Source organism: Dictyostelium discoideum (genome assembly GCF_000004695.1).
Source record: "Dictyostelium discoideum AX4 chromosome 1 chromosome, whole genome shotgun sequence".
Taxonomy (NCBI): Eukaryota; Evosea; class Eumycetozoa; order Dictyosteliales; family Dictyosteliaceae; genus Dictyostelium; species Dictyostelium discoideum.
In genome coordinates, this window is record NC_007087.3 from 2,220,598 (window position 1) to 2,243,709 (window position 23,112).

The window sequence follows — 23,112 nt, forward strand, 5'->3', positions numbered from 1 at the left end:
TAAAAATCTTTTAGATATTTTTAGATTTTCAGGATTTTTTTTAGATTTTTTTTAAAAAAAAAATAAATTAAAATTTTTATTTTTTTTTATATAAAATTGTAGTGATTACTCTAGTGTGAATTTTTAATATTTTTTTAATCTTGATTATTCGAATAATCAGAAAAATAAAAAAAAAAAGATATTAAAATTAAAATGACGTGTGATAACCTAAATAATTTTAATTTGAAATTTCGTATGATCTTGCTTTTGAATAATTTTTAGTAATATTATTATTTAAAAAACTTATAAATAAGGGTTTTTTTTTTTTTTTTTTTTTTTTATTATTTTATATTACTAAACATTGAATCAACATATATATTAATAGTTTTATAAAAAAAAAAAAAAAAAATAAAATAAAAATAATAATATAAAGAATAGAAAAAAAAATAAAAAAATATATAAAAAAAATAAATAAAATTATAATTCAATAATTATTTATAAAATTTTAAAAATGAAATATATTTCTTTTTTTGTTACTTTAATATTAATTTCAATTTTAAATAATTTTGTTTTATCATCAGGTACAACAGTTAGTGAAGTTACATTAATAGTAAATTTAAATAATAATAATAATTATCCAGAGAATGGAACTTGTGGTAGTACTCAATTAACATGTAATAATATAAATGATGCATTTAATTATTTTAATACAATTGCAGTTAATGTTAATACAAGTTCACAAATCATTTATCAACAATTAAACCTTTTATTAGATGATGGTACTTATTCCATTGGAACAACAACAATTAATTTATATCAATATAATATAACAATTTCACCATTAAATTCAGGTTCAAATAAAGTAATAATTAATAATAATAATAATTCACCAATGTTTTCTGTAATACCATTTAATAGTACTGATGATAGTATTTGGCAAAATTCATATATTTTAATTACTGGAATTCAATTTTTAAATTTTAAACAATCAATTATTAAAGTTTCCACCATTTATTCATTTACTGATATTAAATTTCAATCATGTATTATTAATCAATATAATTCAAAAAGTTCAATTATTGAAATTAATCTATCATTTCAAGGAAGTTTACAAATTCCAAATAGTCATTTAAAAATTAATAATTCTCAAATTTCAAATATTCAAACTGATAATAATACACCATTGATTTTTGCCATTAATACTATTATTGATTTTAATCAAAATTCAATTACAAATGCAACTGGTATTCATAGTTTTATTTCAACATCATATGGTGAATATTTAAATGTAGATTTTTCAGATTTTACAAATGTAAATAGTTCATATGGTATTTTTGAAGTTACAAATACACATGCTTCAATTGGTGATGGTAATTACAATAATATCCAAGCAACAAGAGGTGCATCGGTTTTAACATTTACAAAAAGTGTAACTCAAGTATACTCTGCTGCTATTGCTCGTTGTAATTTCAATGGTTATAGTGGTACTAATGGTGGTGTTTTCCAAGGTTTAAATACATTAACAAGTTTAGAAACTATTAGTTCAAGTATTTCTCAATGTACTTTTTCAAGTGGTAGTTCAAATAGTGGTGGTGCAATTTATTCAAACAATATACCACTTTCAATTGTAAATTGTGATTTTGGTAATAATAGTGCAAGTCTTACTGGTGGATATATTTATATAAGTGGTAATTCATTATCTTTAGTAAATGTATCAATCACCAAAGCACCACTTCCTATTACTACCACTACCAATACAATAGTTGGCGATGGAATTGGTGGTTATGCTCTTTATGCTTTAAATTCAACTGTTAATATTAATAATGGTACTTTTGGTGGTAAACTTGATTCAATCTTTTGCAATGGTTCAACAATTAATGCTGATCAATACACTACATTACAATCAGTTTATTGTAGCAATTGTAATGTAGAAGTAAGTAATAGACAAGTTTGTAATTTTGGTGGTGATTCAACTTCAACCTCAACTTCAAATTCAGGTACTGGTACTGGTACTGGCACAGGAGGAGGTATTAGCATTAGTAGTAGCAGTGGTGGTGCTAGTCAAACTCTAACTATCACCTCAACAAGTTCAACTCCTCAAACTTCTGCTTTAACTTCCAGCTCAAGCTCAGGTTCTGTTCATACTACTGTATCAACAATAACTACGACAGGTTTTACAAGCCAATCAAACCAATTTTCACCTTCTTTTTCAATTTTTATTTTTATTTTATTACTTTTAATTTTATCGGTTCAATAAAAAAAAAAAAAAAAAAAAATAAAATTTTTTTTGTGAAAAATCAAGTACCTATAAAATTTTTTTTGTGAAAAATAAAATACCACATTTTATCAAAAAAAAAAAATAAAAAAAAATAAAATTATGATCATTTTTTAAAGCAAAATTAAAATAAAAATATAAATAATAAATTTTAAAAATGAAATTTATTTCTTTTTTTATTACTTTAATTTTAATTTCAATTTTAAATAATTTTGTTTTATCATCAGGTACAACAGTTAGTGATGTTACATTAATAGTAAATTTAAATAATAATAATAGTTATCCAGTTAATGGGTCATGTGGTAGTAGTACTCAATTAACATGTAATAATATAAATGATGCAATTAATTATTTTAATACTATTGCAGTAAATGTTAATAGAAGTTCATCACAAATCATTTATCAACAATTGAATCTTTTATTAGATGATGGTAATTATTCAACAACAGCAACAACAACAACAATTAATTTATATCAATTTAATATAACAATTTCACCATTAAATCCAAGTTCAAATAAAGTTATAATTAATGGTTTAAATTCAAATTCATCAATGTTTTCTGTAACTCCATTTAATGGTATTGTAGATAGTAAGGGGCAAAATTCATATATTTTAATCACTGGAATTCAATTTTTAAATTTTAAACAATCAATTATTCAAGTTTCAACCAATTATTCATTCACTGATATTAGATTTGAATCATGTATAATTGATCAATACAATTCAAATAATTCAATGATTGAAATTAATAAATTAATTAGTCAAGATTTAATATTACCAAATAGTCATTTAAAAATTAATAATTCTCAAATTTCAAATATTCAAATTGTTAATAATGCATCATTAATTTATGCAATTAATACAATTATTGGTATTTTTCAAACATCAGTTATCAACGCAACTAATGTTCAAAGTATTATTGAAATTTCATATGGTCAAAATTTAGATGTTGAATATTCAGATTTCTCAAATGTGAATAGTGTTTATGGTATTTTCAATGTTTTAAATACTCAAGTCTCAATTGGTGATGGTAATTTCAATAATAACATAGCAACAAATGGTGCATCAGTTTTAACATTTACATCAAATGTCACTAGTGTATACAATGCTGGTGTTGCTCGTTGCAATTTCAATGAGAATAGTGGTACTGATGGTGGGGTTTTCCAAGGTGTAAATACAGATTCAAGTTTGGAAGATTACAGCTCAAGTATCACCAGTTGTACTTTTTCAGGTAGTAGTGCAAATAATGGTGGTGCAATCTTTGTAGATAATATACCTCTTTCAATTGTTAATTGTCAATTTAGTGATGTCACTGCAAATGTTGCTGGTGCATTTGTTTATAATAGTAATAATCATTTTGCAATGACAAATGTTACATATACTGAAAAATCATTAAATACTACAAAAACAAAAACAGCAACAACATCTGGAATTGAAGAATATGCTATTTATATTTCAAGTTCAAGTGGTTCAATACAAAATGCTACATTTGATGATAATAGTTATTCAATTTTTTGTAATACTTCAACTGTTAAAATTGATGCAACCTCTAAGGTATCAACATTTACTTGTGCTCAGTGTAATATGGTTTTAGGTCAAAATCAAATTTGTAGTGTTGGTGGAAGTTCAGTTTCAAGCTCAACTTCTGCTTCTGGTTCAAGTTTGTCTGTAAGTAGTAGTGGTGCTCAATCATTAACTGTCACTTCAACAAGTTCAACTCCTCAAACTTCTGGTACAGGTTCAAGTTCAAGTACAAGTTCAAGTACAGGTTCAAGTACAAGTTCAAATTCTCATACTATTATTACTACCACAACAACTGGTGTATCTAATCAATTATCACCATCATTTTCAATTTTAATTTTCATTATTTTATTATCATTACTTTTAATTCAATCATTTTAACTTTTTTTTTTTTTCTTTTATCATTTTTAAAAAATAAAATTTCCAATTCAATCAAATAATAAAGAAAATTTAAAAACTAAATAAAAATTAATTAGCATAATATTTAACCAATTTTTTATTTTTTTTTTTGTTTATTTTTGATAAGACTTTTAAATATAAATTTTAAAAAAAAAATAATTGTGAAATTAAAACAAAATTCAAAAACAGTATAGATTAATAGGGTTGTTCGAATAATAAAAAATTTTTTTAAAAAAATTAAAAAAAAAAAAAAAAAAAAAAACCCCAAAAAATTAAAAATAAGATATTAGGGTTTTTCATGATGAAAAAACCCAATAACTTTTTTTTTTTCCAATCAATTTTTATAATATAAAAAAAAAAAAAAAACTAAAAAAATATCTTTTTTATAATAGCGCTATTATGCTTTTTTATTAAAATTAATTATTTTTTTTAATTTTTTATTACATTTTTGAAAATCAAGCAATGGCGATTTTTGGTTGGCCCCATTTCCATAAAATTTGATTTTTTTTTTTTTAATTTTTTATTACATTTTTGGAAATCAGGCAATGGCGATTATTTTTTTTTGGTTAACCCCCTTTTTTATTTTAATCACTTAAAATTTTAAGAGTTTAAAATAAAAAATCAAAAATTTCTATTTTTTTTTTTTTTTAACAAAATCCTTAATTTTAATTTTAATTTTTTTTTTTTATTTTTTATTTTTAAAGAGATAAAATGCCCCAAAATAAAAGTCAAACAATAAAACTATCTCATTTTTTAAGAGATAATCTTCTTAACTATCCAGTAAGTTCAAATAAATTTATTTATTTATTTATTTATTTATTTCTTTGTTTATTTATTTATTTATTTATTTATTTATTTATTTATTTATTTATTTTTTTTTTATCCACTTTTTACTTAATTTAATTTTTTTTTTATTTTTTTTTTTTTATTTTTTTTCTTTAATTTTTTAATTTTTTTTTTTTCTTAATTTATTTTTTAATACTAACATGAAAAATATAATAGGAATCAAAAATATTTAGAGAATTGATTCAAAATGCAGAAGATGCTCGAGCTGATACAGTCATAATAAAGGTTGATGAAGGCTCATATCCAAATAATGGGTTGTTAATTTCAAATGATAACCAAGAAATTGAAAGTTCAAAAGAATTATTAGGTCCATCAATTTTAATTTATAATAATGCAACTTTTCAAGAACATGATTGGGAAGGAATTTGTCAAATTAGTCAAGGTAGTAAAAAAGAAAATTTAAAAAGTGTTGGCAATTTCGGTTTAGGTTTGTATTTTTTATTTTTTTTAAAAAAAAAAAAAAAAAAAAAAAAAAAAAAAAAAAAAAAAAAAATAAAAATCTCATTCTAATTTTATTTATTTTTATTATATTGTATTATATTTTTATTTATTTTATTTTATTTTATTTATTTTTAAAATAGGTTGGAACAGTGTTTATCATATAACAGATAATCCAATTGTTTATAGTGGTAATAATGTTTGGTTCTCAGATCCAAACGAAAGAATGAGTGGTGGTTTATTCTTTGATTTAGATGACGAAGATGATTATAAGAAATGTTTTAGTTTTTTAGAGCCATTCATTCAATTTAAAGAATCAAATTGTAACCCAAAAGAATATTTTAATGGTACAATCATTCGTCTACCATTGAGAATATTTCCAAGTGAAATCAAAAAAGGTGTATTGACAATGGATGCCATAAAGAAAATTTTAAATGAATTTTCAAAAGATATCAATGAAATATTGATTTTCTTAAAGAGTTTAGCATCAATTACCATCATTGTTAATAATCAGATAGTCAACTCTGTAAATATATCAAATTATTCCAAAATTAAAGATCAAAGAGAAAAGGTATCTTTATTCTTAGCAAAAATTGTAGATAATGAAATGAAGGATCCAAGTAGTTCTGTAGAATTTGCTGAAATTTTATGTAGTAAAAAATCACAATCAAATTGTGAATCTACATTTCAAATTGATTTAGAAATTTATAGAAATGGTGTCAGTCAATTAATTTCATACTTGGTTTCACAAGGTATCTATATTGATAGGAAATTAATTGAATTAGTTAAAAAGAATAAAGAAATCAAACTCATATCATATGGTGGCACTGCAATTCCAATCAATTTAGATAGTTCAATAAAGTTCAAAGGTAAACCATTTACATTCTTACCAATTGGAGGATTGGTTTATGATATTCCTTTACATGTCAATGGTTACTTTAGATTAAGTAATGCAAGAGATAATATCATTTATTCTCTAACTGAAGTTGAAGAAGCATCTGAATCATTATCAAAACAATGGAATATGTTTATATCAGAAACTATTATTCCTTATTTCTATGTTAAATCGTTGCAATATTTAAAATTAAATTATGGTGGCGAACTATACAATTATTTCCCATACAAATGTAACAATCAAAATTATCAAGGTCAAAGTCCATCATATGATATATCAATCACTACAATGAAATCAATTATCGGTGGTAAATACTTTTTAAATTACTTCAATTCCCAAGAATATTTATCATTGAATGGTAGTTTAATTATTTCAAGTTTAGGTATGCCACCAGATTTCGTTTTAACCATATTAAATGAACGTAACATTAAAACAATCAAATTATCAAATGAATTATTAAACCATTTTAATAATTTAAGAATTCCATTAACTTGTTATTCAAAACAATATTTATGTAGTCTATTAGTTTCGTCACCATTAAAACAATACTCTGAAGATGTTATCAATTATATTAGTTGCACTGAAATCATTGAAGGTGGTCATTTAAATATGGTCCATATTTTACCAACAAATCCAAACAAAACTACATTATATTATTTACAACGACCATCACTAAACCGCTTCTCATTTTATACTCATAGCTTTCTTTACACGAGTGATCAAGTCTATGATCTCTTATTCAAATATTATGGTAATAAGTTGGCCAAACATTTAAAATTTTCTACATTACCATTAAACTTTAGACAATTAATTTCATCAATTTGTAGAAATTATATAAATATTAGAGAAATTAAACTTTCAGATTTTATCACTAGTCTCAACTCCATCAACAACCTCCAATTTTTAAGTGATAGTATAATAACAATTTGGAATTGTATCGATGAATTAAAAAGAAAAGAAACTTTAGAATTATCTCATATCCAATCATTACAAATTATCCCATATAGATTAAGTCCAACTGAAACTGATGTCACTAGTTTTGATAAATCTTCATTGTTAATGTACAAATCAAATTTCTTACCAATTGAACCAATCTTAAACAAACTAAAAATCTATTTAATAAAAGAAGGACATCAAATCAATAGTTTATTAGATGGAAATGCTCAAATCCCAATTTTATTAGGCTATCTTCAAAGGGTAAATTTATCATTAGACTCAAAGGAAATCGATAAATTAAGAATATTTTTAGTTGAATCAATGTTCCAAATTTCTTTATCACAAGATTATACTTCAATTTTTTATAATTTACCAATTCACCCATGCATTGGAAATAGTAACCAAAAGTTTAGTAGTATTACAACCAGTAGTTACTGTGTGGATTATGAAAAAATTGATCAATATGAAATTCCAGGATTAAAATTAATAAAGGTTAATGAATTAACAAAATATAGAAATCTTTTCGATACAATACCAGCAAGAATCATTTTAAAAGGTGAAAAAGAAGTTTATAGATTTTATTTAATTCAAAATATTAGTTCCTTTGAATTAAACCACTCAATTGAAATTATTAAAAACTTTTTAACTCTTTATAGTAATCATTATACCAATGATAGTGAATTAAGAAAATTACAATTTATTCCATCTGAAAATGGTGTTTATTCAACTCCTGATTCATTTTATGTTTTAGATCCACTTGAAAAAGAATTAATTAGAAAAATCGAACCATTCAAGATTTTAAATTCATCTTTGGATGTTTTTATTGGTTATTTAAGAATATTTGGATTGGTTAATAGACCTTCAGATAGTCATATATGTTCCAAGATTTCAAGTTTACTTTCCAATCAAGATTCAATAGAAACTTATCAAACTTTTATTAATTATTTAAATCAAAGAGGTGAGAATATTACTGTTTCAATAATTAATTCTTTCAAAGATATTCCATTTATTCCACCCAGTGAATTTGATACCTATGACGGATTTGCTCCATATAAATATAAAATTTCATTATCAGAGTGCGCATTATCAAGTTATAAAGATTGTTTATTCACTGTAAAAACTCCAATTAAAGTAATTTTCAATTACAACAACCCCATTTACAAATACCTATCATCAAATTTAAATGATAACATTATTCAGCATTTGATTAATTTAAATGCTATGGAATTCAATGATGAAACATCATTCAACCCCAATGAAGTTTTCGACAATACCTATAAAAGAATTGATAGTTTAATTTTTACAAATTCCATACTAAATGATGAACAAAAAAAGAAAATCTCTCAAATTCAATTAATTTGGTTAGATGGCCAATTAGTACCAAAAGAAAACATATTTTACAATAGTCCAAACCCAAATTTAGATTTTGAACCTTACTTTTTTTTCACAAAACCAAAACAAGATCATCTCTTTAAATTTTTAAAATTAAAAGATAAACCAGATTTAAATGATTTCATTAGATTAATCAAATCTATTCAAGATACATACGATAAAGATAGCTCAAATTCAATAGATTTATTTGAATTGGTTATTTTCTCTCTACAAAATTCTGCATTGAATAAAGAATTACTTCTTAATTCAAAAATAAAGTTACCAACCACTGATAATCAATTTATTGAATTTGAAAAAGTAATTTACGTTGATCATTCATGTTTACCTCAAGAATTTATTGATTTAGGACACAGTGCATTACATAATAAAATTTCTGAAAACACTGCATCAAAACTCAATATTACCAAACTTTCTCAATTGATTCAAAGTCAGGTAGCATTTGATAATTCGTTTGGACAAAAAGAAGAATTAGTCGATCGTTTGAAACAAATTTTACATGATTATAAAGTAGAAGTATTTTTAAATGAAATGGTTCAAGTATGTATTATCTTTCAAATTAATAATTTAATTTTTACTCTTTTTTTTTTTTTTTTTTTTTTTTTTTTTTTTTTTTTTTTTTTTTTTTTTTTGAAATTGCACTAATTTTTTTATTTATTTTTTTGAAATTATACTAATTTTTTTATTTTTTTTAGAATGCTCATGATGCTGGATCAACAGAAGTAAAATTAATTTTAGATTGTAATTCTTTAAAACAACAATTTTTAAAAGAAAATCCAGAGATAAGTACAGTATGCAAAGATCTTTCATCATACTTTGAAAGTTCTTTACTTTTTTATAATAATTCAGTTTTTACAGAAAAAGATATTAAAAATGTTCAAGTAATGTCAGCATCAATTAAAAAACAAGATGAAAAGTGTATTGGTCAACATGGTTTAGGTATTAATTCAATGTATTCATTCAGTGATTGTCCATGTATATTAAGTGGTGAATATTTGATGATTTTCGATCCATTCGTAACACATATCGGTCAATCAATAAACTATTCACATGGTGCTAAATATAAAATTTCACAATACAAAACATATTTAAAATACTTTAAACCATTTCAACATTTACAATCAATTTTAGGTTTTGATTTAGATGATGGTAAATTCAATGGAACAATCATTCGTTTACCACTTCGTAAAACATTAAATGATGATCGTTTTATTAGTCCACAGAAATGGAACGAAGTAAATGTTTTAGATTATTTAAAAAGAGTAAAAGCAAGTAATTTAGAAAATTTAATGTTTTTCACAAACATAGATTCTTTAGAGGTTTCAATATTACCAGTGGGAAGTAAAAAATTAGAACAACAAATTTCAATTCAGAAAAAATCAAGTTTATCATTAATTACAAACCAATATAATAATTTAATGAATATTCCAACACAAGCATCAGAATATACATTCACTATTATACCATCAGAGAAATCAAAGATAACTGAAAAATATATTATAGGTCAAGTAATTGAAGAAGATTTCAAAGATCCTTCAGAATATCCAGATAATAAAGCATTGAAATTTTTATCAATTTATAATAATGAAAAAAGAAAATCAGTTGGAGGTGTCGCATTTAAATTACCAGATTTCTCACTTTCTGAATACAAATTCACACCAAAATCATTTTGTTATTTACCATATAAAGATTTAATTTCAAATATTCCAGTTCACATTCATGCAAACTTTTCAACAACAAGTTCACGTGATATTTTAGAAAATGCCAAATCTTCAAATTTATATAATATTGAAGAGATACTCTCTAAAAAGGTTAATCAAGTAATACAACAATCAGATAGTTTCCAACTTTGTTGGAATCAATTAATTGTAACTGAAATTATAGCACCACTCTATATTAATACATTAACTCTTTTCAAAAACAAATATATTAAAGGTAATGATATAGATAAAATTTCAAAATATCATAATTTCTATTACTCTCGTTTCCCAGTATTAAGTGATTCATTATCAAATCATTCAATTCTCGAAATGTTAGCAAATAAGTTTTACTCATTAGTAAATTCAGAGAATTCCGATGTATTCATCCATTACCCTGGTGTCGAAATTAAAAAGAGTCCAAAAGATACATTTTATGCAGACTTAGGTTTCTTATCAAATCCTTATTCAGCTTCAATATTAAAGTGTATAAGTTACCTTGGTTTCAATGTTAATATTTGTCCAACTGATATTTATTCTAGTTTTAAGTCACTACCAAACTGGTTAACAGAATATACAATATCAAATGCCTTGAAAGGAGAGAATTTAAATCCTCAAGTAATAAATACTCAAGATATTGCAAATATAATATTATATTTCTCAAAAATTCAATATCTAGATAACTGCCAAGTATTGATTTTCAATGATAAAACAAGGGGTTTTGTTAATATTGAAAACAAAATAATAAACCAACTATATAACCAAACTCATTTTGAAATGACTCAAGATGTTTTAAATTTAAAATTCATTGACAGTGAACTTACCGATATTATCAAAATGCTTATAGATCCTCTCATTTTGGATTCACTTAAAACGATTAACATCTTTGATTTCAACTATGTATGTATCCATATATCATATTATTGATATTTTAATTTTAATATTAACATTTTTTTTTTTTTTTTTTACAAAACTAGGTTGATTTTTATTTCCACTATCTCTTACCAAATTTCGATATATTATCAGCTGAAAAAAACATTTTGTTTTTAAACAAATTATTGGAATACTTTACATTTGAAAAAAACTCTGATTATAAATCAATCAACCATCCTCTAATATCCGAAGAAAGAATAAATAAACTAAAAGGTTCAAAAGTTTTTCCTTTTGTTAAAAAGGGTGTTCAAGAGTTTTCTTTAATTTCAAAATTATCCGATCCAACATTTAAACAATATGATTTCATATTAGATTATCCAGATTTAGAGCATTCAAAAGAAAATATCAAAATATTTAGATGTTTAGGTATTCGAGACAAATTAAAGAAAAATGATATTGTATACCAATTCAAAAAGATTTCATCAGAAGTTTATAGTGGAAACACACCTTTGGAAACTTTAATTGAAAGAGCACGTCTATTATGGAAATCAGAAAAATGTTTAAAAGTATTTTATGAATTGTCAGAATTAAATATTGTACCAGTCAAAGAAAGTAATATCATTGGGAGTAGAAAAATATCATTAGGTTTGATGCCAATTACCAAAGTATGCCACCATCTCTATGAAGATCTTTATTTTTCAGTAAAACTACTTCAAGATGTAGATATTCCATACCCACCAGGATATAATCCAATTGATTGTGAAAAAATATTTAAAAATTTCGTCAATCTTCTTACAAACATCAGAGATTGGAAATTGATTCAAGTAAATGGTGATTTAGTAATAGACCCCAAAATCATACAAATGTTAATATCAATGTGTGGTCATTTAGAAAACTATACTGGTAATTTCTCATCAGAACTTGTAGAAAGAATTCAAAGTATCCCAGTATTAAACTCTACAACATCTATTGAATTTACAAATATAGTCATGGGAACTAATGCAAATTGTTTGAGACCATTTTTCAATATTTTACCTCCAAACTTTTCAACTTTTAGACATTTTTTCAGTAAAATTGGTGTAATAGAATTAAATGTAAACACGATTGTAATGGGATTAAATAGATTTTTAGATGATGAGATTAATACTATCGAAGGAATTGGATCGTTAAGCTATCTTTATGGATTATTATTTAGTTTTGGTAGTGAATTGGAAACATTTAAAAATGAACACTCATCATTACCAGTTTTCACTAAAAAAGGATTTATAAAACCATCGAATCAAGTTTATTCGTTCGATGGTGTACCCATTAAAAGAATTAATACTGAATCATTTTATGAAATCCATGATTCAATTAAAGATAATTATGAACAATTGGGTGTTTTAGAATTATCTTCAGTATTAAGAGAAGAACTAGACAATGATCTCACCAACCTTGAAAATGAAGATTTGGAGGATTCAATTGGAAAGTATTTGAATACCCTTATCAAAGAAAATCAAGAATTTATTTCAAGAGTTAATCATCTACAGTTAAGCAGAATCTTGAATATTACAGTTAAATCAGGAGACATTAGAACCACATTCATTTTAAATGAACAAAATATCACTAAATACTCAAAAACCAAATGTTATTATGATCAATCAAATTCAACTCTTTATTTAGAGAAAGAAATTACTAAAAATGAAGCATTCAATTACCTATTTAATTCCACTGGTTTGAATGTAACCTCTTCAATTGTATTAAATCTAGAAAGAGAGTTTGTAAATGATGAACCAACTGTCGATCCAGTTGATAATTTCTTGGCTCAAACTAATCAAAATGTGGTTGTTAATTTAGTTGATGACAACCATTCAGCTTTAATCCGAAAAAATCTTTGTAGACACTACAACACCATTGCACTAAGAAATCGTGAAGCTGCTGAAACTTTATTCGACAACCAATCGTTAATCAGACAATCTATATACTTTTACTATATTTCAACAGATATGCTACTAAGAAGTCTTTTGGTTTTTTATTATGATAATAATGTTCCAGGTTCTCTTTCAATTACTCGTATGAGAGATTTATTATCCAGAAACTCAACCACAACCATACCACACATTCCAGATCGTTTTAACAAATTCGAAGAGGCACACTTGAAAAACTCAAATATAAATCGTAATGATCTAGTTGAATTTCGTTCAATTACTTCTCAACTATTAAACATTTCTAATCAAATGATGAATTAGTAGAATATAAATAAATAATATTTTAACTTTCTAAATCTAAAATTATAACTATTAATCATTTTTAGAGTTTGAAATTATTTTTATCTTTTTATATACTTTTTTTGATTATTATTAGAGTGCTCAATTATTTGTCTCTTCTGTCATCTGTTTTTTTCATTTTTCACTTTTTTCTTTTTTATTTAAATATAGAAAATTGTTTTTTTGTTTATCTCAATTTTTTTTTTTTTTTTTTAAAGTCAAGTGGTAATCAAGAAAAAAAATTAATTCAAGTTTAAATTGTGTCAACACTTAATAAAAATAGATTTATAGGTATTTAATTTTTAAAAATCTTTATTTCCTGATAAACATGTACCTGTTAAACCTTAATAATTGTTGATTAAAAATCAGGTTAAATTAAAATTAAAATTATTGTTGAATGAATTTTAAATTTTATATCTTTTTTGTGTATTGAAAAAATTTAAATCATTGTTTAAAAAAAAAAAAAAAAAAAAAAAATTAAGGCAAAATCAAAAAATTTAAATTTAATGGTGGTATTGTTCTGATAATAAAAAGTTAAAAAAAATAAAAAAAAATAAAAAAAATAAAAACCAAAAGTCACTGTAAATGAGCAAAAAAAAAAAACCCCAACATCTTTTTTTTTGACCTATTTTTGTTTTCCCCCACAAATAAAAATTTGTAATTTTTTTATTTTTTATCAGAGCATTTTTGGAAATCAGGTAACTGTGATTTTTTTTTTTTTTTTTTTTTTTTTTTTGGTAGCCCTTTTTTTATTTTAAACGCTTAGAATTTTAAGTGATTAATAATAAATAATGAAAAAAAAAAAAAAAAAAAAATTTGTATTAATTTTTTTTTTTTAACAAAAATATATATTTTTTTATATTTTTTTCTTATTTTTTTATTTTTTTATTTTTTTTATAATTTACATTAGTATTTCTAATATTTTCCATTAAATAGAAATTTTTTTTTTTTTTTTTTATTTTTTTATTTTTTTATTTTTTTTATAATTTACATTAGTATTTCTATTATTTTCCATTAATTTGAAATTTTATTTAAATAAAGATAAAATGCCCCAAAATAAAATTCAAACAATAAAACCAGCTCATTTTTTAAGAGATAATCTTCTTAACTATCCAGTAAGGTCAAAAATTATTTATTTATTAATTTTTTTTCATCCTTTTTTTTTTTTTTTTTTTTCATTTTTCCAATTTTTTTTTTTTTTTTTTCTTTTTATTTTTTAGTACAGACATAAATAATATAATTATATTAACAAAAAAATATAATAGGAATCAAAAATATTTAGAGAATTGATTCAAAATGCAGAAGATGCTCGAGCTGATACAGTCATAATAAAGGTTGATGAAGGCTCATATCCAAATAATGGGTTATTAATTTCAAATGATAACCAAGAAATTCAAAGTTCAAAAGAATTATTAGGTCCATCAATTTTAATTTATAATAATGCAACTTTTCAAAAACATGATTGGGAAGGAATTTGTCAAATTAGTCAAGGTAGTAAAAAAGAAAATCTAAAAAGTGTTGGCAATTTCGGTTTAGGTTTGTATTTTTTATTTTTTTAAAAAAAAAAATAATAAAAAAAAAAAATAAAAAAATATCTTATTCTAATTTTATTTTTATTATCTTATATTACATTATTTTATGTTATTGTATTTTTATTTATTTTTAAAATAGGTTGGAATAGTGTTTATCATATAACAGATAATCCAATTGTTTATAGTGGTAATAATGTTTGGTTTGCAGATCCAAATGAGAGAATGAGTGGTGGTTTATTCTTTGATTTGGATGATGAAGATGATTATAACAAATGTCTTAGTTTTTTAGAGCCATTCATTCAATTTAAAGAATCAAATTGTAACCCAAAAGAATATTTTAATGGTACAATCATTCGTCTACCATTGAGAATATATCCAAGTGAAATCAAAAAAGCTGTATTAACAATGGATGCCATAAAGAAAATTTTAAATGAATTTTCAAAAGATATCAATGAAATATTGATTTTCTTAAAGAGTTTAGCATCAATTACCATCATTGTTAATAACCAGATAATCAACTCGGTTTCTATATCAAATTATTCCAAAATTAAAGAGAAAAGAGAAAAGGTATCTTTATTCTTAGCAAACATTGTAGATAATGAAATGAACAATCCAAGTAGTGCTGTAGAATTAGCTGAAATTTTATGTAGTAATAAATCACAATCAAATTGTGAATCTACATTTCAAATTGATTTAGAAATTTATAGAAATGGTGCCAGTCAATTAATTTCATACTTGGTTTCACAAGGTATCTATATTGATAGGAAATTAATTGAATTAGTTAAAAAGAATAAAGAAATCAAACTCATATCATATGGTGGTGTAGCAGTTCCGATCAGTTTAGATGGTCCAATAAATTTCAAAGGTAAACCATTTACATTTTTACCAATTGGAGCATTAGTTTATGATATTCCTTTACATGTCAATGGTTACTTTAGATTAAGTAATGCAAGAGATAATATCATTTATTCTCTAACTGAAGTTGAAGAAGCATCTGAATCATTATCAAAACAATGGAATATGTTTATATCAGAAACTATTATTCCTTATTTCTATGTTAAATCGTTGGAATATTTAAAATTAAATTATGGTGGCGAACTATACAATTATTTCCCATACAAATGTAACAATCAAAATTATCAAGGTCAAAGCCCATCATATGATATATCAATCACTACAATGAAATCAATTATTGGTGGTAAATACTTTTTGAATTATTTCAATCCCTCAGAGTATTTACCATTGAATGGTAGTTTAATTATTTCAAGTTCAGATATGCCACCAGATTTCATTTTAACCATATTAAAAGAACGTAACATTAAAACAATCAAATTATCAAATGAATTATTAAACCATTTTAATAATTTAAGAATTCCATTAACTTGTTATTCAAAACAATATTTATGTAGTCTATTAGTTTCATCACCATTAAAACAATACTCTGAAGATGTTATCAATTACATTTGTTGCACTGAAATCGTTCAAGGTGGTCATTTAAATAAAGTCAAAATTTTACCAACAAATCCAAACAAAAATACATTAGATTGTTTAAAATTATCTCAAACACTCTCAGATATATGTAATAATACAAATCAATTCCTTTGCATGAGTGATCAAGTCTATGATCTCTTATTCGGTTACCATGGCCAAAGCTTGACCTATCATTTAAAACTATCTACAATGCCACCAAACTTTAGAAAATTTATTTCACTAATTTGTGAAAAATATTCAAATATTAAAGAAATTAAACTTTCAAATTTTCTCACTAGTCTCAAATCTTTAAGCAGCCAGTTTTTAAATGAAAATATAATAACAGTTTGGAATTGTATCAAAGAATTAGAAAAAAATGAAACTTTACAATTATCAAAAATTAGATCCATACCAATTGTTCCATTTAGATCGAGTACAACTCAGACTGGCGTAACTAGTTATGATAAATCTTCATTGTTAATGTACAGATCAAAATTTTTACCAATTGAACCAATCTTAAACAAATTAAATATATATTTAGTAGAAGAAGAGCATCAATTCAATAGTTTATTAAGTGGAAATGATCAAATTTCAAAAATGTTAGATTATCTTCAAAAGGTATATTTATCATTAGATTCAGATGAAATTGATAAATTAAGAATTTTTTTAGTCGAATTGATTCACCAAGCTTCTTTATCAAAAGCTGATATTTCAATTTTTTATAATTTACCAATTCACCCATGCATTGGAAGCAGTGATCAAAAGTTTAGTAGTATTACATATAAAAGCATATGTGTGGACTATGAAAAAATTGATCAATATGAAATTAAAGGATTGAAATTAATAAAGGTTAATGAATTATCAAAATATAAAAGCATTGTCGATTCTATTCCAACAAAACAAATTTTTAAAGGTGAAAAACAGATTTATAGGTTTTATTTAATTCCAAACATTGGTTCCTTTGAATTAAATGTTTCAATTGAAATTATTACAAAATTTTTAACTCTTTATGGTAATCATTATGTCGACGATGGTGAATTAAGAAAACTAAAATTTATTCCATCTGAAAATGGTGTTTATTCAACTCCTGATTCATTTTATGTTTTAGGTCCACTTGAAAGGGATTTAATAAGAAATTTCGAACCATCTAAAATTTTAAATCAATCTTTGGATGGTTTAACTGGTTATTTATCTAAATTTGGCTTAAAATTTAAACTATCAGATAAACATATATGTTCAAAGGTTATTGATTTTCTTTCAAATCAAGATTCAATAGAAACCTATAAAAATTTTATGGATTATTTAAATCAAAGAGGTGAGAATATTGGTGATTCATTAATTGATTTCAAAGATATCCCATTTATTCCATCCAGTGAATTCGATACCTATGATGGATTTGGCTCAAATGAATCTAAAATTTCATTATCAGAGTGTACACTATCAAGTTATAAAGATTGTTTATTCACTGTAAAAACTCCAATTAAAGTAACCAAAAATTACAACAACCCCATTAACAAATACCTATCATCAAATTTAAATGATAACATTATTCAGCATTTGATTAATTTAAATTCTATGGAATTCAATGATGAAACATCATTCGATCCAAATATAATTTTCCACAATACCTATAAAGAAATTGATTATTTAATTAAAAATTTCAAACTAAATGATGAACAAAAAAAGAAAATCTCTCAAATTCAATTAATTTGGTTAGATGGCCAATTAGTACCAAAAGAAAAAATATTTTATAATAGTCCAAACCCAAATTTAGATTTTAAACCTTACTTCTTTGTAACCAAACCAAAACAAGAACATCTCTTTAAATTTTTAAAACTAAAAGATAAACCAGATTTAAATGATTTCATTAGATTAATCAAATCTATTCAAGATACATATGAGAAAGAGAGCTCAAATTCAATAGAGTTATTTGAATTGGTTATCTATTCTCTCCAAAACCCTGCATTCAATAAAGAATCACTTATCGATTCAAAAATAAAATTACCAACCACTGATAATCAATTTGTTGAATTTGAAAAAGTAATTTACGTTGATCATTCATGTTTACCTCAAGAATTCATTGATTTAGGACACAGTGCATTACATAATAAAATTTCTGAAAACACTGCATCAAAACTCAATATTATCAAACTTTCTCAATTGATTCAAAGTCAAGTAGCATTTGATCATTCATTTGGACAAAAAGAAGATTTAGTAGATCGTTTGAAACAAATTTTAAATGATTATAAAGTAGAAGTATTTTTAAATGAAATGGTTCAAGTATGTATTATCTTTCAAATTATTGATTTAATTATTACTTTTTTTTTTTATTGAAATTGTACTAATTTTTTTTATTTTATTTTTTTAGAATGCTCATGATGCTGGATCAACAGAAGTAAAATTAATTTTAGATTGTAATTCTTTAAAACAACAATTTTTAAAAGAAAATCCAGAGATAAGTACACTATGTAAAGATCTTCCATCATACTTTGAAAGTTCTTTACTTTTTTATAATAATTCAGTATTTACAGACGACGATATAAAGAATGTTCAAGCAATGACAGCATCAATTAAAAAGCAAGATGAAAAGTGTATTGGTCAACATGGTTTAGGTATTAATTCAATGTATTCATTCAGTGATTGTCCATGTATATTAAGTGGTGAATATTTGATGATTTTCGATCCATTCGTAACACATATCGGTCAATCAATAAACTATTCACATGGTGCTAAATATAAAATTTCACAATACAAACCATATTTAAAATACTTTAAACCATTTCAACATTTACAATCAATTTTTGATTTTGATTTAGATGATGGTAAATTCAATGGAACAATCATTCGTTTACCACTTCGTAAGATACAAAACGATGGTAATCGTCATATTAGTCCACAGAAATGGAACGAAGCAAATGTTTTAGATTATTTAAAAAGAGTAAAAGCAAGTAATTTAGAAAATTTAATGTTTTTCACAAACATAGATTCTTTAGAGGTTTCAATATTACCAGTGGGAAGTAAAAAATTAGAACAACAAATTTCAATTCATAAAAAATCAAGTTTATCATTAATTACAAACCAATATAATAATTTAATGAATATTCCAACACAAGTATCAGAATATACATTCACTATTATACCATCAGAGAAATCAAAGATAACTGAAAAATATATTATAGGTCAAGTAATTGAAGAAGATTTCAAAGATCTATCAGAATATCCAGATAATAAAGCATTGAAATTTTTATCAATCTATAATAATGAAAAAAGAAAACCAGTTGGAGGTGTCGCATTTAAATTACCAGATTTCTCACTTCCTGAATACAAATTCACACCAAAATCATTTTGTTATTTACCATACAAAGATTTAATTTCAAATATTCCAGTTCACATTCATGCAAACTTTTCAACAACAAGTTCACGTGATATTTTAGAAAATGCCAAATCTTCAAATTTATATAATATTGAAGAGATACTCTCTAAAAAGGTTGATCAAGTAATACAACAATCAGATAGTTTCCAACTTTTTTGGAATCAATTAATTGTAACTGAAATTATAGCACCACTCTACATTAATACATTAACTCTTTTCAAAAACAAATATATTAAAGGTAATGATATAGATATAATTTCAAAATATCATGATTTCTATTACTCTCGTTTCCCAGTATTAAGTGATTCGTTGTCAAATCATTCAATTCTAGAAATGTTAGCAAATAAGTTTTACTCATTAGTAAATTCAGAGAATTCCGATGTATTCATCCATTACCCTGGTGTTGAAGTTTTAAAGAAACCAAAAGATACATTTTATGCAGAGTTGAGTTTCTTCTTATCAAATGCATATTCAGATTCAATTTTAAAGTGTATTAGTCACATTGGTTTCAATGTTAATGTTTGTCCATTTAAAATTTATTTTAGTTTTAAGTCACCAGATAACTGGTTAACAGAAGAAACAATATCAAATGCCTTGAAAGGAGAGAATTTAAATCCTCGAGTAATAAATACTCAAGATATTGCAAATATAATATTATATTTCTCAAAAATGCCAGAATATCTAGATAACTGCCAAGTATTGATTTTCAATGATAAAACAAGGGGTTTTGTTAATATTGAAAACAAAATAATAAACCAACTATATAACCAAACTCATTTTGAAATGACTCAAGATGTTTTAAATTTAAAATTCATTGACAGTGAACTTACCAATATTATCAAAATGTGTAAAAATCCTCTCATTTTGAATTCACTTAAAACGATTAACATCTTTGATTTCAACTATGTATGTATTCATATATCATATTAACACTTTAATTTTAATATTAATTTTTTTTTTTTTTTACAAAACTAGGTTGATTTTTATTTCCACTATCTCTTACCAAATTTCAATATATTATCAGCTGAAAAAAATATCTCATTTTTAAACAAATTATTGGAATACTTTACATTTGAAAAGAACTATGATTTTAAATCAATAGACCATCTTCTAATATCTAAAGATAGAATAAAAATACTAAAAGGTTCAAAAGTTTTTCCTTTTGTTAAAAATGGTATTCAAGAGTTTACTTTAATTTCAAAATTATTCAATCCAACATTTAAACAACATGATTTCATATTAGATTATCCAGATTTAGATCATTCAAAAGAAAATATCAAAATTTTTAGATATTTAGGTATCAGAGATATATTAAAGAAAAATGATATTGTAAATCAATTCAAAAAGATATCGTCAGAAGTTTATAGTGGAAACACACCTTTGGAAACCTTAATTGAAAGAGCACGTCTATTATGGAAATCAGAAAAATGTGTCAAAGTATTTAATGAATTGATAGAATTAAATATTGTACCAGTCAAAGAAAGTAATATCACTGGTAGTAGAAAAATATCATTAGGATTGATGCCAATTACCCAAGTATGCCACCATCTCTATGAAGATCTATATTTTTCAGTAAAACTACTTCAAGATGTAGATATTAAATACCCACCAGGATATGGTCACATTGACTGTGAAAAAATATTTGAAAATTTCGTTAATCTTCTTACAAACATCATAGATTGGAAAGAAGTAAAAGTAAATGGTAGTTTAGTAATAGACCCCAAAATCATACAAATGCTAATATCAATGTGTGGTCATTTAGAAAACTATACTGGTAATTTCTCATCAGAACTTGTAGAAAGAATTCAACGTATCCCAGTATTAAACTCTACAATATCTATTGAATTTACAAATATAGTCATGGGAACTGATGCAAATAATTTGAAACCATTTTTCAATATTTTACCTTCAAATTTTTCAACTTTTAGAAATTTTTTCAGTAAAATTGGTGTAATAGAATTAAATCTAAACACAATTGTAATGGGATTAAATAGATTTTTACATGATGAGATTGATACTGCCGAAGGAATTAGATCGTTAAACTATCTCTATGAATTATTATTTAGTTTTGGTAGTGAATTGGAAACATTTAAAGATGAACACCCAACATTACCAGTTTTCACTAAAAAAAGATTTATAAAACCATCCAATCAAGTTTATTCATTCTCTGGTGTACCCACCGCAAGAATTTATACTGAATCATTTTATGAAATCCATGATTCAATTAGAGATAATTATAAACAATTGGGTGTTTTAGAATTATCTTCAATATTAAGAGAAGAACTAGACAATGAACTCACCAACCTTGAAAATGAAGATTTGGAGGATTCAATTGGAAAATTTTTAAATACCTTTATTAAGGAAAATCAACAATTTATTTCAAGAGTTAATCATCTACAGTTGAGTCAAATCTTGAAAATTACAGTTAAATCAGGAGACATTAGAACCAAATTCATTTTAAATGGACAAGATATCACTAAAAACTCAAAAACCAAATGTTTTTATGATCAACCAAATTCAACTCTTTATTTAGAAAAAGGTATTTCTAAAAGTGAAGCATTCAATTACCTATTTAATTCCACTGGTTTGAATGTAAACTCTTCAATTGTATCAAATCTAGAAAGAGAGTTTGTAAATGATGAACCAATTGTCGATCCAGTTGATAATTTCTTGGCTCAAACTAATCAAAATGTGGTTGTTAATTCTATTGATGACAACCATACAACTTTAATCCAAAAAATTCATTGTAGACACTACAACACCATTGCACTAAGAAATCGTGAAGCTGCTGAAACTTTATTCTACAATCAATCATTAATTAGACAATCAATTTACTTTTACTATGTTTCAACAGATATGCTACTAAGAAGTCTTTTGGTTTTTTATTTTGATAATAATATTCCAGATTCTCTTTCAATTACTCGTATGAGAGATGTATTATCCAGAAAATCAACTACAACCATACCACACATTCCAGATCGTTTCAATGATTTCAAAGAAGCCCACTTAAAAACAACAAACATCAATAGTAATGATCTAATTGAATTTCGTTCAATTACTTCTCAACTATTAAACATTTCTAATCAAATGATGAATTAATAGAAAATAAATAAATAATATATTAACTTTCTTTACGTCAACCAAATTCAATTTATATTTTATACAAATGTATTTTTTATATTTTATATAAAAAAAAAAAAATTATGACCATTAATTATTTTAGAGTTTGTAATTCTTTTTAT

The 23,112-nt window shown here is 24.0% G+C and overlaps 4 protein-coding genes across 4 annotated transcripts; all 4 read left to right on the forward strand.

Moving 5' to 3' along the window:
• Positions 1-490: 490 nt before the first annotated feature.
• Positions 491-2,236, forward strand: DDB_G0268844 (hypothetical protein; the record flags this gene model as incomplete). The annotated part of the gene is made up of 1 exon (XM_641920.1): positions 491-2,236. The coding sequence occupies one exon, from the start codon at positions 491-493 to the stop codon at positions 2,234-2,236; it is 1,746 nt and encodes a 581-aa protein (XP_647012.1).
• Positions 2,237-2,411: 175 nt separating this feature from the next.
• On the forward strand, positions 2,412-4,157 carry DDB_G0268846 (hypothetical protein; the record flags this gene model as incomplete). Its single annotated transcript, XM_641921.1, has 1 exon — positions 2,412-4,157. One exon carries the CDS (start codon positions 2,412-2,414, stop codon positions 4,155-4,157), a length of 1,746 nt encoding a protein of 581 aa, XP_647013.1.
• Positions 4,158-4,886: 729 nt separating this feature from the next.
• DDB_G0268848 (hypothetical protein) lies at positions 4,887-13,477 on the forward strand (the record flags this gene model as incomplete). Its single annotated transcript, XM_641922.1, has 5 exons — positions 4,887-4,955; positions 5,178-5,448; positions 5,603-9,219; positions 9,375-11,276; positions 11,354-13,477. The coding sequence occupies 5 exons, from the start codon at positions 4,887-4,889 to the stop codon at positions 13,475-13,477; spliced, it is 7,983 nt and encodes a 2,660-aa protein (XP_647014.1).
• A 1,064-nt stretch (positions 13,478-14,541) lies between these two features.
• Positions 14,542-22,969, forward strand: DDB_G0268850 (hypothetical protein; the record flags this gene model as incomplete). The annotated part of the gene is made up of 5 exons (XM_641923.1): positions 14,542-14,610; positions 14,761-15,031; positions 15,167-18,777; positions 18,866-20,776; positions 20,846-22,969. 5 exons carry the CDS (start codon positions 14,542-14,544, stop codon positions 22,967-22,969), a joined length of 7,986 nt encoding a protein of 2,661 aa, XP_647015.1.
• Between the last annotated feature and the right edge of the window lie 143 nt (positions 22,970-23,112).